The sequence below is a fragment of the Pogonomyrmex barbatus genome, unplaced genomic scaffold (genome assembly GCF_055798465.1).
Source record: "Pogonomyrmex barbatus isolate J1 unplaced genomic scaffold, ASM5579846v1 scaffold11, whole genome shotgun sequence".
Lineage (NCBI taxonomy): Eukaryota > Metazoa > Arthropoda > Insecta > Hymenoptera > Formicidae > Pogonomyrmex > Pogonomyrmex barbatus.
This window is the reverse complement of record NW_028297107.1, coordinates 555,111-571,276: the sequence shown is the minus strand read 5'-3', so window position 1 is coordinate 571,276 and position 16,166 is coordinate 555,111. Positions and strand designations below refer to the sequence as shown.

The 16,166-nt window shown below is 36.5% G+C and overlaps 2 protein-coding genes and 1 long non-coding RNA gene across 4 annotated transcripts in view; 2 read left to right on the top strand and 1 right to left on the bottom strand.

Moving 5' to 3' along the window:
• sima (HIF-1 transcription factor component sima) overlaps positions 1 to 11,224 on the top strand; it is a 48,853-nt gene extending 37,629 nt beyond the window's left edge. For both annotated transcript variants that reach the window (XM_011645767.3, XM_011645769.3), the window contains exons 8-14: positions 2,141 to 2,600; positions 3,440 to 3,716; positions 4,156 to 4,514; positions 4,648 to 4,886; positions 5,035 to 5,177; positions 5,372 to 5,910; positions 7,923 to 11,224. In XM_011645767.3, coding sequence (XP_011644069.2) covers positions 2,141 to 2,600; positions 3,440 to 3,716; positions 4,156 to 4,514; positions 4,648 to 4,886; positions 5,035 to 5,177; positions 5,372 to 5,910; positions 7,923 to 8,261 — 2,356 coding nt within the window. In that variant the 3' untranslated portion in view covers positions 8,262 to 11,224. The remainder of the gene's footprint in view (positions 1 to 2,140; positions 2,601 to 3,439; positions 3,717 to 4,155; positions 4,515 to 4,647; positions 4,887 to 5,034; positions 5,178 to 5,371; positions 5,911 to 7,922) is intronic.
• A 909-nt stretch (positions 11,225 to 12,133) lies between these two features.
• Xbp1 (X box binding protein 1) lies at positions 12,134 to 15,859 on the top strand. The gene is made up of 3 exons (XM_011645758.3): positions 12,134 to 12,695; positions 14,753 to 15,286; positions 15,617 to 15,859. The coding sequence occupies exons 1-3, from the start codon at positions 12,418 to 12,420 to the stop codon at positions 15,717 to 15,719; spliced, it is 915 nt and encodes a 304-aa protein (XP_011644060.2). The 5' UTR covers positions 12,134 to 12,417; the 3' UTR covers positions 15,720 to 15,859.
• On the bottom strand, positions 12,884 to 14,753 carry LOC105431520 (uncharacterized). The gene is made up of 2 exons (XR_968310.2): positions 13,734 to 14,753; positions 12,884 to 13,609 (listed from the first exon to the last, which is right to left on the bottom strand). It is a non-coding gene; the product is annotated as an uncharacterized LOC105431520 (long non-coding RNA).
• Positions 15,860 to 16,166: the final 307 nt, after the last annotated feature.

Sequence of the window (16,166 nt, the reverse complement as noted above, 5' to 3'; positions counted from 1 at the left end):
TTGTTTTCAAAGTAAAGCGCGGAAAATCGTCACGGCAAAGTGCGACGTGACGCGCGAAAAAAGACGTCGATTGGCGATCACGAGTTGCCGGTTATATAAACGCGTTCTCGTGATTACAGCGCGTTTCTGTCTCGAGCTGAAGGAGAAAGAGAGATGTGATCGCTTCGCGAGAGTTGAATGGATGGAGAGAGAGAGGGAGAGAGAGAGAGAGAGAGAGAGCGAGAGAGAGAGAGAGAGAGAGAGAGAGAGAGAGAGAGAGAGGGGGAGAGAAAAAGAGATAACGTATGAGGGCAACGCGCCGTCGTCAGGGAACACGAAAGCTCGAATGGATGCTGGATGATCCGGGAGAATGAGAATGATGAGATAGTGATGTGTGTGCAGTGCGAGGTGCGTGTCACGCTGTCGTCATGCGTGTAATCGCGAAAGGAGAAAAGAGAAAGATACGGAACAGTTCGAAGTGATAAACTCGAAACTGTAAATTCTTAACTGTAAAAAATATATATTTTTATAATCCGGGAGAGAGAAGAATTTAGAAAAATCGAAAAACTCGAACGAGAAACTTCAAATTTCCTCCGAAGTTCCTAACGCAGTGAGTTCACATCGCAATAAAAAATGATTTTGTATTTTCAGTGATAATTTGTAGATTCTAAATGTAGTATTTGTCCCAAAATTTACCTTAAAAAATTTTTTATATTTTTTTTATATTTAACATGGAATTTCTTTTTTAATTTAATATCTCTCTGCTTCTCTGTAGATTATGTGTCTTCTTTGAATTCTTTGAAATAAAAGGGATAACACACGGCGAAACTTTCAAAATAATTTTACTTAATTTTTACTCATACAAAAAAATATTTATGAGCAAATTCTTGACAAAACAGAAATTGAAAATTTCTTGGGGAACACAAATCAAAATTATATTCGTTTTCTATGATTAATTAATATCATATAATTAGTATTATATAATTAGTAATTCTATTTATTTTTAAATGAAAATGAAGAAGAAAGAGAATATTTAATCTATATTTATCATTAAATTACAAAATTATTCTGGAAATTGGCTGCTAATTTTATTATTAAAAACTCACTAATGCATCGCTATTATATACGTTTGTATATTTTTATTAGAAAATTATTTTATCATATATACACACACATATATATATATATATATATATATATATATATATAATCTTTGAATTTTATAAGTGCCTTCGTTCGTCGCCTCCGAGAGCTTTTTCTCCGGCTTAGACATTTCGTTCTACACTTGTTTTAAACTTCCGGAGTCATATTTGAACGGTTGACAGCTGCCTGTGTATCCCAGATGTTGCCGAACGACAGCGAATCTTCTTGCGAATGTGCACGTGCGTACATACGGAACATTTCGTGATAGACGATATAAGATTGAGTTTCAGAATCGTGTACGCGTGATTCCGCGATTGATAAATACGTCTGCGTATCGCGTGCTATGTGTCGTAACGCGGTATCGTCCGATTGCCAGTTGTTAGATAAGAACCACCAACCACATTAAAGGGGAATTCTAATGAGTTGCGTTTCTGTATATCAAGCGACGACACGATCGCAATGAAAACGGTGCAAGTAATGAGATAAGCTCGTACACAATCGCCATTGAGCATCTTTAAGCACGGGGGGGGAGGGAGAAAGAAAAGAAGAAATTATCTCCAAACATATGTTCAATTTATCATCTATAATTATTAAGTATTAAATTAAATTAAAATTATGTTGAAATGAAAAAAAAAAAAAAATTAGAGCAACTGAGAATCCACATTGCGCTAGGACGTGCGCAAATATACTTTTAATTATTTGTTAATGTTTTAATTTTTTTATATTAATTATATTAATGTATATTTTTTTTAATAGAATATTTATATCGATAATCATTTTTATTTTGCGAGTTGAAATTGAAATTAAGAAATTAAGAATTAACGGAAAAATGTAAAAATAGAATTGAGGCAAAGGGTCGAGTTGAGGGTCGCGATATCAATGACTTCTCAGTCTTTCTTCGCGTGGGCTCTTGTTGATTCCTCTCGGCTCGTTTTTCCTCCTTGCCAAATTCTGAATTAACGAGTCCCCAGGACACGGACACGTTATCCACGCCAGCGGTTCGTGATTCTGCTTACAGTGGGGTCGAGCACGAGGATGAGGTTTACAGCGTGCGCCAGCTGGCCGCGCGTGACACCGGTGTCGATTTGGTGAAACCGGAGAGACCGTTGCCGGTCTTGGTGCCGACTGCCACTGCCGTCTCGACGACAGACTCGAGTCAAGTGTCGCTGGACGACGAGGAGGAGATTCCCGCGGAGGAATCGGCCGTCGACGACGAGTCTCCCAGGAGTGACGATCGACCGCTCGCCGTCACCGCGTCGATCTTCCGTCCGCGTGACGTTGCGAGGGGTTGCGACAACGACGACTCGCGGAAGGACGACGCTTTGCCGAGGCACGCCCAAGAGGAGAAGGCGTTCGCACAGGCTCTCAAGGAGTCCCTCGAGGAGTCGCTGAAGGAGAACGACGACCCGGCGACGATAGACCGACAGAACTGTCGGCCGTTGTCCCTCGCTAAAAAGAAGCTACCCTTCGTATTCCAGGTACGATCGGGTAAACTTCTGATATACGAAAATGAAGTGGATTTAGTTTCTTTATCTCAAAGAGATTTGGCAGGCTGACAGGCTGAAAATGAGAACAACTTCTGTTACGTAATAGTTGCAAATTTTTTTTTTTTTTTTTTTTTTTTTTTTTTTTAAATAATATAAAGTGACATAGCACAAGTAATATATATTGATGATTTTTAAAATCTTTTAAAATCTTTTTCATCTCTGATTATTATTTATTGCAAATGTTTGTGCGGTATCGCTTATCAGTCCGTAATTCCATTGCTTAAACGTTATCATCTTAGGATGATAACGTAAAAATAAACGATATTTCTCTTTTTCGTGAAGAAGAAGAGATATCATACATCTTGGGATAAACCCTCAACGTGATGGAAATGTACATATCATATTATAAAACTGAATCCAGGTGATTCAATAACTTTTAAAGAGACAAAATCATATTTCATTAAAATTAAAGTCATATTTATGAAAATTTAAATTCAATCTTTTTCACTGTCTCACTTTTCAATTACAGTTTATATTTTAATATCGAAACTTAAACAATATAAGAATAAGAATAATAAAGTTCAATTAAAAGAAATAAAAAAATTAATTAATATTTTTCAAATTAAATATTTCAATATGAAAATTTATATTATAATTTCCAAATTATTTGTCGTTGATTACTCCAAATTCTATCTCGACAAAATTATTTGGTTTCCATAACAAGCGGCTATGTAGCAAGCCTTAACTATCGCTATCTTTTTATCTCGAGTTATAATAATACATCCTTGGCCTCCTCTCCTCTAAATCGATCATTGCAATCATTGTTTCAGGATAAATCGTCAGTGCGCGACTCCGCGGACAGTGCCGGACATCGTAATCGTCCGCAGGCGGTCACGAGACATCTATTCGCGCCGCTCGTGACCGTTGCGCAGCAACAGCAACAGGAACAGCAGCAACAACAACAACAACAACAACAACAACAAGTGGAACCGCAATTATCCTGCCGACCGCCGCCGCAAACGGCCACAGCGAGTATTTTCGCGCCTCGCACTGAGGACATGAACAAGGGCTTTTTGACTTTCAGCGAGGATCAGCCGGGTCTCACCAGTGCGTATTGCGCGAAAGGAAAATTGAATCCTTTCTAAAGCGAAGGCCAGAGAAGGATTGAAGTCCGTGTTGTTGACTCCTCGCGAATAAAGAAAAGACACGAGAAAAAGAAATTTAAAAAAAAAAAAGAAAAGGACGTGACGCACGAGAGTTATTTATCGTTTTCTCTAATAATATGCGATATTAATTATCTCGCAGTTGTATTTTTTTTATCTCATTCTATCTTTAATTCGATTATTTAATTTAGTTTCATTTCAGATAGAACTTGATTTCGTTAAGATTTTTTTTTTTTTTTTTTTTTTTTTTTTAATCGAAAAAAGTTCAGTTTCGATTCGTGATTTTTCATTCTCCTCTCTGATCATCGTTTAATTTTTTGGAGTTAACATAATTGACTAGAAAAAAGATTGTTGCGTTAAATCACGCTGTTTGTGATTCTCAGTGTTGAAGGAAGAGCCGGACGATCTGACGCATCTCGCTCCCACGGCTGGCGACGTATGTGTACTCCTAGAGGACACTCCCATCCTGTCAGATATGCTGGATGAATTTATCTTCGGTAACGATAAGCTCAACTACAGCTGTCCCCTGCTGAGTCCAGGCGACGCTTTGACGCCGGAATTGCGTTCCGCAGACCTCTCGGGGTCCCTCAAGGATGCCGATTTGGTGGACGTTGCTACCAAGACAAAGGACGCGGTTGATCGTCTGGCTGATGGTGATCCCTTCATGTATGGCGACTCACCCGGAAGTCCGTGCGGCATTGACCCGAATACGGTGTCGCCATCCCTTTCGAAGTTCCGACAGGTGAGGAATTTGCATTGTTTTAAAATAATAGTGTGAATATATTTAAATCTTAAATCTATCTAGACTAAAAATTTCTCTCTTCTCAAAAGTATAATATTATCATACATGTGTTAATATATAATGATCATTTCAGAGTCCTGAACGCAGCCTGGACTCACTTGGTAGTCCTACAGGAGGCAGCGGTGGCGATGGCCTCTCCGAGGATGAGATGCTTATGTTAGGTATCACTGATAGTATAGGAGACGACGAGTTAGCACTTAGAGCACCATATATTCCGATGTCAGATCAAGACGAGGCGTTAGAATTGCTTATCAACGATGACATGGTCATGTGGGGCTCGTCACAGCCTACCGACAAAGGATCCTCGAAGTGGTAAGTGCCTCGTTAGATCTAATCAATAGTACGCTATATAATAATAACGATGATGCGAAAAAATTATGTAAAATTGAAACATATATTAAAAATATAAAAATATATTTTTTTTTTCTTATACATCTCTTTGCCGTTTCTTTTCTGACAGGCTACTAGATGATCGAGAGCGTGGTTCTGAATCTAGTTTGGCACAATTGCTACGAACCAATCAAGCGGTCTCGCGGCGATACAATGATCACGGCGGAGGCTTGCTTAATCCAACACAGTTACTAGGCCAAACACTCAGAAAAAGTAAACTTCGTCGATCTTCTGTTTTTATTACAATTTTTGACATTTTCAGTTATTAAATTATATTGATATTTTGATAATTTGATTTTTCTATGTAGCAATTACATATAATTATAACAACTTCTGTGTTTAGTAATACAATTGAAGAGCATCATAATGCCATGATATTAATACATGGTTTTGTTTTGATTTTACAGATACAGCCTTCGAGTCTTCTAATCAGGAACGGATTGACCGTCCCAATAAGCGCATTCACTCCGGTCTCAATATAGATTCCGAGAACGAGTACAAGCGTCTTAAGTGTGAGGACTCGTCTTTCGAACGTATAAATCTCGAAGATACTTTGATGATGAAGCAACAGCGGCTGTCGACAACGCTTCACAAGAAGTCACCGTCGAGTCTCGATAACACCTGCGATAGTCAGCTTTTACGTCGTCTGGTCTCGTCGCAGATGTCGAATATCGTGTCGCAGGCGACAACTTTATCCAACGGCGATATCCGCAGTAGCGGCGAACATCGCGAAGACATTTCGAAGCAGCACGATCGTATCCTCGATGATATTATCGACTTCGTCGAAACGGAGGGCGACCGCGGCGGAGGAGGAGGAGGAGGCGAAAATCGCGGCGGCGACGGCAACGGCCTAGATAAGATCGACGTGACGAGTCGGAGAAGGAATTCTTCCTGCGGCGCTGGCGGCAGCAGTGTGTTAATGAATCTCCTGGTTTCCGGCTGCGATGTGAGTGCGGGATACGTTTGCTTAGTAAAGCCGAAACCGACGAAGAGCACCGCGAACGCGTGAGGACGCTTTCGGGAGGAAGCGAGCGTCGAAAGAAGAACCGCCGTTTCGTCGTTGTCGATGTTGTTATTTCAGGATGAAAATTCGCATGCGACTCGAAACGAAAAGTTTCTAGTTGCGCGATATTACGCGATCGATTTTCGTAAAATTGAGAATGTCGATCTGGACAGGAGGGGGCTAGGGAAGATGGGGAATGATAGTTTCTGCGGTATTCGATCGCGATCTCGAGTCGAGGAAGTTCTTCCTACTTTTTATACGTCCGCTTGATTCTCGAGCTTGCGTCCACAAGTTTGAATATCACGTCTAAAGCTTATTATGAAGCTATAAAGCTTCAGAATAGGGAAGAGGAGAGAAGGGAAGGAATGTAAAGTTGCGAGGCCTCGAAGGAAGAGACGCAAGATGAGTTTGTTGCGAGTTGCAGGTCGACGAAAAGGAGTCATAGGCGAGCGAGTAGTTTCGCATAGTCGTTTAATCCTAAAATGCACTGTGTTCGATGTTTTTCTTAGATGCAAAAGAGATATTATATACATATATAGTCTATATAGTTAACTAACACTTTTACTCATATTGAACGTAAATATAAAGTTCTAATGTATAATCAGAGAGAAAGAAAGAGAGATATACATATAAAAATTTCACTTATGATATTTCTAGGAATGTATACGTGGTTAGATAATTGTATAAGCGATGCTGCTTTGGAGTGCATCCTAGGATTAAACGAGCCATACTTTAGAGCCACGTTATGTATACAAATTGCAAAGTATATGGAATTGTTGATTAAATGTTATGAAAATACATGCAACATCGAATCACCTAATCAGCTGCGTTTCGTTTCCTCCCACTGTCATCCTTCAATATCCACCGTCATTCTATGATTCGCAATTTTATTATTAAATCTGTCATCAAAAGTTATTATTTTGAATAGAAAAAATTAAGTGTGGTTTTATTTCATTCAGTACACCAACAATTTAAAGTTTAAAATGTAAATGTAAATTTCTTCAAAAAAATTAACGTATTGTCAGATATAAAAGCGACTAATATTATTTGATAATATATAATTGTTTAAAATAAAAACATGGTTTTGAAAAGAATATTAATTCTACATACTTCCATTTAGAACATTTATTTCTATCCAGCAATTTTAATTAAATAACGATTTTAATTATTTTTCTTCTTGTAAAGAATTAATTATTTAATTTTCTATCGTGGAATGGTTTTTAATCATCAAAAAAATCGGTCAATTCCATTAATTGTTGGACAATAATACAGTCGTCAAATTTTTTATCCGATAAGGAGTGCGATCACGGAGTTATCATCTTTCATAATCTGCACGAGGCTTACCTTTGCCTAGATCACGCGACGCGATAGTCACGGTCACTTTGCTCAACAATCATTCATTTACATTTATTAAACGCTTCTAGAGTCACGCAAAACGAACGATGAGAAATGGGACTCTCGAAGGGTGCCTCATGAGTGTTAAAAAGAAAATTTATCGCTCAATCGCACGTCACTTATCAGAATGATCTCACCCCACCTCTATCCTTTTTCCTTTGTCGCGAAACGCAGCAATATTTTATTTTTTTTTTTTTTTTTTTTTAAGTCAATTAAAAAGAACAAGCTCATTTCTCAAGTAGGCTCTCAATTATCGTTCTGTCTGTGAAAAATTGAAGAATATTAATATTTAACGAAAAGGCGAGGAACAACGTTAGAGATTTGATTGAATTTAAATTACATTTAAATTCTGCAATGTTTAAAACGAGGAATTTCGATAACGATCGTCTTAAGTTGAATATCTTCAAATTTGCCTGAAACAAAAAAATTTCGAAAAATTTTTTTCCTTGTTCGTTAAAAATCGTTAAGTTGTTTTTGCTTTTTTTTTCCCTTCTCTTCCTAAGAACGCGTTTCATAAGAAGAACGACAATCTTATTAACTCGTGATCTCGTCTTTTTTAGGATTCCCTGATGAATTCCCGCAATGTGCCAACCATGTTATCAAGGAACCTAACAACCCCGTTGTCTGTGAACGTGGACAATCAGATGGTACCGCATTGCGCGAACGCGAATGTCAATGTCATGTCTTTGCCCGATCATCTCAGCCCGGATACCAGGAAGCATCTGATCGGATCCTTCTCCGATAGCGGCGGCGGTGGAAGTGGAGGTGTAACCCCAATAATCTCGCCCACCACGTCCGCGATGGCATCCTTCGACGGCTTCGATTACGATGGGTCCGCGGGCCTGTTGCAAGTGGGACCGGAGCTACTCGACGGATTGCTGGATCGAAATCTGGTGTGATCCAACGTGATATGATTTATTGGTTGTCGGCGCATCAGAAATCGACCGAGAAAATTAGAAGCTGAATTCGATATTAATTTTCTCTAGTAAAAGATCATCCTTTCACTTTCTTTTCGCGATACGATTCGAGTATTATTACGATCAATATATTGTTACAATTTTTGTTGTAATCAAATTGTTATCAGGTTGTTGATTAATTTGCTATTGCCGACGTTACACTCAGTTTCAGAATCTGTACAATATTAAATATTGAGAAATACAGAGAATGAGAAATGATGAATTAGAGTGCGATTCAAATTCCGCTTCTAATTTCTGTGTAAATAGTCATTTAATTCCCGGTGCTCTGTAATAATTCATTAAGTATCAAAAATTCCAGAAGTACAATAAATGAAGCGCAATTTACGTTAGATGTTCAAGAGGACGCTCGATCAATGTAAAGATACGAAATTAAGAAGTTAAGTAAAAAATTTTAAGTTTTCAGAATTTTAAGTGATATTTTTAGAATGAACTTTTTTTAATGATTTCTTTATAGGTAGTAATAGATTCACGTCTCTTTACATTTTTCTCTGGAATTCGCGTGCGAATGTTTACCAAGTGTGCCAATGGATTCTCATTAGTATGAAACAGATTAGTACGAGGGAATTAATCCATGCGAGCTGCGCGACGAATTAAGCTTGGCAAATGATGATTTTGTGTAAAAATGCAAGTCTGTTAGTCGCGTCAATCAAAGGCTATAGTGTTTATAAAATTATGACAAAGAATTTATAGAATTTTTGTGTGCATGTAGATCTCTTACTTTTTTTCGTGTTTTATAAACATCATATGTACCATAATTTTTTTATAATTAAAATGCGTTGAAATAATAATTTAAGGAAGAGCTCTTATAAGTTAGATTTAATGTTTTAACAAATTATCTCTCTATTTTGTGGAATTTATAATTTTTGTAACATATTCCTCTTCTTAGCTTCTGTTTTATGCGATGGGATTTAAAATATAAAGATAATAAAAGACGCATAATTGTAAATTAAACACATTATGGACAGTTCATAAGATGTTATTTAATAATAATAAAAATAATTTCTAAATTTTAATGTGCTCAAAAATTAGTAGGCATCTGAAATGAAACAATTATAATGAAAAAATTTATTAAAAAAATTTATTGTATAATTATTAACATATTTCTAAGGGAGAAGTAAATGTTATAGCCTTTTAGCGGCTCGACCTGTCTTTTCTAAAAGTTGTATATAAACGATGCATTTATACGCATTGGCAAATTTGCAAATATAAATATAAATATATATATACATATAAACTGTATAATAAATAGGAAATTTAAATAAAATAGGGAGAAATGTTATGTTGAGAGCAATTATTGAATGTGAGAAAGTAATAATGATTTAGCAGATATTTTAAATGAATAATTGTAAAACAAACAAGAACAATATTATTCGATACTATTTCCATTTTAAAAATGCAATATGACAAATGCAAAAAGTGAAAAGTATTTGTAATATTTATCTTCTTTTTATATATCTCACATAAATATAATTTCAACATTCCTTTAAACACTTTTTCTCTCTGCTTTAGAAATAATGAAGTAATAAGAATACCGATTACTTATAAAATTTTGTATTCTGATTTTTAAAATTGACGAAAAATGATAAACTATGGCATTGTTGCATTTTCAGTTGCATTGTATATTCAATCAGAAATACAATTTCGATTTTATTATTGCTACTGATTGTCATCATCATTACTAGTATGTTATTATGATAATTTCAACTTATAAGTTTCAACCATCATTCATTTGTTGCATCACACATGATTTTATTTTTCATATAGAATTAATGTAATTAGCATTATGTTTACCACTGGAATTATTACTGCAATTATTGTCGCGTAAATTTAGACAAACTGTATGTTTTTTTTTCTATTATAATTATTTTAATATTATTTTTACATGTCTAATCATATTATAATAGTGTTAAATTAATAGATTACAATTAATATGGATTGGATATCAATATAACAAAAAGATAATCAATATTTAGAAATAAACAATTTTTTCTTTTATTTCTAAACTTGAGTTATTTATTTTCTCTCACTTTCTCATCAATTAAACTTTAAAAATTTTAATATGAGTGTTCCGAGTTATAATTAAATTAATTTGAAAGTCTGTGTGAAAGAATTTTGTGAATTGCATATTTATGAATTATATTCTCTTGATTGTTAATTTTTGAAACTTAAAGTTTACATCGATGAAAAACTGCTTAAAAAATTTCAACTGCTTAAATAATTTATCGATGATTATATTCAATATAATATAAAATTTTAAATCAGAAATTTAGAAAGTATAAAAAGTACATATGTAGAGCGCTAACACACACACACACACACACACACACACACACACACACACACACACACACACACACACACACATACACACGTGCGCTGCGCGCGCGCACACACATACGTATACTAGCTTTTATGTAATTATGTAGTTTGCATATAAAGTATATATATATTTTTTTTATGTAAAATATATAATTACAAAAGTGCTAGTACGTGCTTGTTTTTGCTAAAACTCCAATAAATGCGATTTTATAAATTATTAATTTTTAACATCAAAATGATCCATAAAAATTTACCAAACGATTCACATGCGAACAAATAAGAAAATAGACGAGTGTGCGAGACAAATGGGAAATTGTGTAAATGAATATATGAAAAGTAGAACGAAAGAAAAGAAAGTATAGGTATAGATAGTATGTAAGAGAGTAATGATCATGTATTTTATAAGAGTTGAAATATATAATATACCTTTATAATATGCTTAATAAATAAGCATGAATGTAAATGCAGCGAAAGCAATGTAATATTAAGGGAATTAGACATATAATGATATAAATGACACTTTTGTAATTAATACAAATTTAATAAAATTATTGATATAAAAATAATTGTGAATAAGCATTTCTTTCACATCTGTTATCTAATATAATGCATTTCATTCAGAAATAATTATCTTCAAAATAAAATTAATCATTGACGTCTTTTGTTTATATAAGATCGTTATCGTTTTTATATTTTCATTTGTCAAACAGTTCAAATAAAATGTGTTGAGCGTGTGTATGTGAGAAATATGTGTAAAAATGTAAACTTATTCTTCCTGTGAAATTGAATTTACAAGAATTAACAATGTTCTTCATAAAAAGAATATCAATATATCAATTTACTGTATAATAATTCTCTATAATTGTTAATATTTCTCTATAATTGTTAATAATTTTTATGACTCATCTCTTCAACAATGTTTCATTTATTTATCGATGATGTATCATACATTTGACGTTTTTCTTCTTATTACGTTTTACAAGAAAACATATGAGTCTATTTTTATTGCGTCAGAACAATTCTGATGCAATATACAAGCGATGTGTTACCGAGCGAAACCGATAATGCGGCTTTACGGAAATGCCGCGTACAATACGCCCCATCAGAAAAGAGGAAAGAGTAATAATACCGGATGATCATTCCAGAGATTCTCAAATCTAAAAATTACATCATGTATACAAATTCAAAGAATTAACAATCCGTACATCCCTTTTCTCGACGACATTTTTACTCATAGCGTCAAAATCCTTTATATTAAAACTAAAATCGTCGCGCTTCCAAATCAAATTCACTCTTATATTCCACGAGAGAACACGGCGAGAGACGGCCCAAGATTTGAGAACCCCGGACGCGAATGACGCATGAAGTTAGACAGCATCGAGCGGCGCGCAGGCCGGCGACGATTGGCGCGCGGCCTGGCGGCGCCAACCAATCGCGATGCGCCACGCTGGAGCCATCGAACGGTATCACGACTACTCACAACCGGATTGCGACATTGCGTTAGTTTACTCCGAGCTATCAGATTGTTCGTTCGCGGTCGCGGTCGCGGTCGCGATCGCTCGCGTGTTTCGTCTCGGGACCTGTCATTTCCATCTGACAAAGAGGAAGAAAGGACTCCTCGACTCGATTGATATCCGTATCGATTTCGAAGTTGTCACGAGGGCTTACAACGCTCGTCGCGTTGATTAAGAAAAACTAGAGGATATATCGAGGACATCGCGGAAGTAGGACGCCCCCGCGTCACGTCACATGGCGGATTATGAGCTCCGTGAAGAGTGTCATCATCACCCTGCCTAAGGGAACGTCCAAGGCGATCCCGAGGAGCGAGCCGGCGCGGAACGCGCTATCCAAACTGAACTTCACGACGTCGATTTTGCTGGATAAGACGAGGATGGATTGCAGGAAGGTCGCCTCCACGCAACAGGAGGAGACGCGCGACGACGACGTTGCGACGCTTCTCGAACCCGTAGACACCCGCGTCCGCGGCAAGAAACGACGGCTGGATCACTTGACGTGGGAAGAGAAATTACAACGAAAGTAAGTGCGAGTAGTGAATATTGTTATTGTTGTTGTTGTTGTTATTGTTGTCTCAGCCGGATATCCCCAATTTTTCTTAATCGGAAACGCGCTTATATTTGTCTTTTTTTTTTTTTGAAGAAATGTTTTAACATTTCCGTTGCGAATTGAAAATTACTTTCCTGAGATCTTTATCTTTTTTTTTTAAATTTTTGTATTTTGTATTTATTTTGTATAAAAATAATTGGAAATGGCAAATTAAAATGTTTGTATACAATTCACGAGGGAGGGGAGGGGGGGGGGCATCGACACGGATATGCTGTAATCAAACTTAAAAATTCCATGCATTTCTTAAAATAGTAAATCTATTCTTTTGCACCTAAACTTTCACCATACATTTTTTCTTCTTTTTTCTCCAATATCGACAGAGAAATTCAGCTAAAAAGAACAGGCCAGATTTCTAGACAAAGACTGAGGCAGAAAGATACCTTGTGTATATCTATTTTTTTTAATATCTAGGATTGGTCTAGGATTGTTATCCATTTTCTTGTTTTAGGACGTCTAAGGAAGTTTGAAAGGATTTTTCCTCTGATATAAGCGCTAATATAAGCGTTTCATATTGCTCTCTCTCAAGAAAAACATTATCAATATGAAAATATGAAAATATGAAAATCTTCTTTTCAATAAAGAAAAGATCATCATAATATAGAAAAATCAGCTGGAGATTGTATCCGGGAAAGAAATATCCAAAGATTTGGCCTATAAATTTCTAGTTTTGAAAATTTTGATATGCTCAACTCACATTTGTTCACATTGATCCAATTGTTAAATGATAAATGATGTTATTTAATAGAGGTGCAATTCATTGAATTAATAATCGATCAAACTTCATGGCATCCAAGTGAAATATAGGAATTAGTCCTTGCAGATTCATCCTGCACAGAATTACGTCATCCTACATAGAATTACACTAGTCTTTCTCATGATATACTAATTGATTCGCATCAACACTTTAATTTTCTCAAAAATTGTTTTTTTTTTTCTGATAAAAAAACTTACTGAGTCTGTTTACTCTTGTTAGCCGACAGATAAGCTTTATCTTCTTTATCAGCGTTTCTTTATCAGAGCTACGATGTTCAAACGGATGATTTTCCTCACCTCTATCACGGCAATTTTATCCTCAAAGATTCTGAAAGAGAAACGGTTACGTAAAAGACTTCAGAATATTCGCACGAATATAATTTCAAGCAAATTACAGGAATAACATTCTCATGAAACATTTATTTTCCGGATATTGAACGTGCTCGTTGCATTGCCGTTTGGATGATTCGTCCGTCTTGACGTAAACGCAATTATATGATAATTACTAAACGCGTGGTCTCGGATGATATCGGTCTGGAAATAATGATAAAATAACTGCGCATTTCTCTTATTATTGGCTGCAGATATAAGATCCAGGAAAAATATGGTTGATAACTGTTAAAACGGAAAGCAATGTTGCATGTTGCATCATCTCCATCTACGTTACGTCTACATTGAGAAATAGAATGTAACATAAAGAAAGATTAATTTTTGCGCGCATATCAATTTAATACAAAATATGATTTTAGCTGAATGTTGCAAATACGGAAAAAGAAAAATATGTATCTTTTAATTTTTTATCGGTCCGAAATTTATAGAAATAATTCAATCGTTTGTTCTTTGCACAATAGAATTTATGTTCTTTTTTTTTTTTTACTTCTTTGCGCATACTACTTATTTTTTAATTCTTTTTTTTTTTCATTCTTTATATTTATAGATTTATCAAGTATTATTAATATTAAATTAATTTATATAAGTAGCACTACATATATAAATATTTTGTAAAACTCATCTGAAATAATTTTGGATCCGAAAGGAAAATAAAAATCTTTGTCGATGTAAAAGCAAACTTTAAAATACTTAAATCGTAATTATTAAATTATTATTATTATTATTACTAACAACTTCGATAATGTATAATTATCAAAATAGGAAGAGAGATAAAATGCTATCGTGTTGGCTATTTAATTAATGTTAACATTCCTTTCGTTCGGCAGGAAATTGAAGAATCGGGTGGCGGCTCAAACGTCGCGAGACCGGAAGAAAGCGAGATTGGATGAACTCGAAGAGACAGTGAGGACGCAAAAAGAAAGGAACGAGATACTCGCGCAGGAGTGCGCGATGCTGAAATCACGAAACGACGTGTTGACGTCACAGAATGAGTGGCTATCGAACGAGAATAAGAGGCTTCGGAATGAAAGAGATGCAGTGAGGAACACGCTCACGGATCAGCAGCAACCCATCTGCTCTGCCTGTCGGACGCGTGTCGACGGTGCTGTACCTTCACTGGGATCTGCAGTATCCCCCAATGACCCTCTGCCGCAGGGTGGGACAGCACAGTCGGCATCGCGCCTGACACGAACGCTAGGAGCAGCCACGCTGCTGAAATTTCTGACTCTCTACTTCCTTTTGAAGAACTGTTCAGCGCCATCCAGAACGCCGACGCCGAGCAGTTCGAAGAGTTGGCGGAGAGCCTCCTGCGAGAAGTCAGTCCAGAAATTGAAGCAAATCCTCATAGATCAAATGAACAAGTGAGTCTCGGAAGTTATGGTCAACCGCATGTAACCGCACTTTATCTCACGTCGCACTTCTCCGAATTACGCTTTTTCGTTTTCTCTTTTGAAGAAAGAAAGAAAGAGATCAATTTGCATGCTTACAAGTAGTAATTTAGATATAAGAAATGGATGAAATATTCCAAAGTAAAAACGGAGTTTTAATCTTAGCGGAATGCGATTAGCAAATTTCAATCTCCGAAGAATATGAATATCCGTGAACGTTTCATTCATTTCCTCTGCCATCGCCCATCCTTATGATTTAGTTGTTCCCCCTTAATGACCTGCCGATCGCGCTTCATTCTGCAGGCGTCCGTCAGCGAAGCTCCCGATAAAAAATCTGACCATCCAGAAGCAATGGTGGGGCAGGCATCAGAAAATGTGGAAGCCGATAGAACCGTTGGAGGCTTGAGTAATGCGTCCTCTTGCTTGCGAGACACATCCAATTGGTTTCTTGCTGATAAGAAGAGCACGGTATCGATCAAGACTGAAACAGAAATCAAGCAGGAATCTGAAACGGCAACGGACCTCGACACCGTTTATGGCACCTATGACGAAACTACAAACTCCATCACGATTATGTATCCAGGTGAGGAGAGCGACGGCTGCATGGGTATTCAAGAATGCGTGCAGGAGGTCAGTACCGAGAACAGTAGCGCCGGTCAGCTCGCGGATGACATCGGTGTTGCCGCGCAACTTACTGTCCCCTCCTCGGGTATTCACCTGTGCTACCCGACGAAATTCTCGCCGGCATATACCATGTCACCGGATATGAATGACATGGACAGCTGCGCTCCTTCGGTGAAGCAGACGGATTGCGCTAGCCTGTCAGACGGTGGATACGAGTCCCATGATTCTC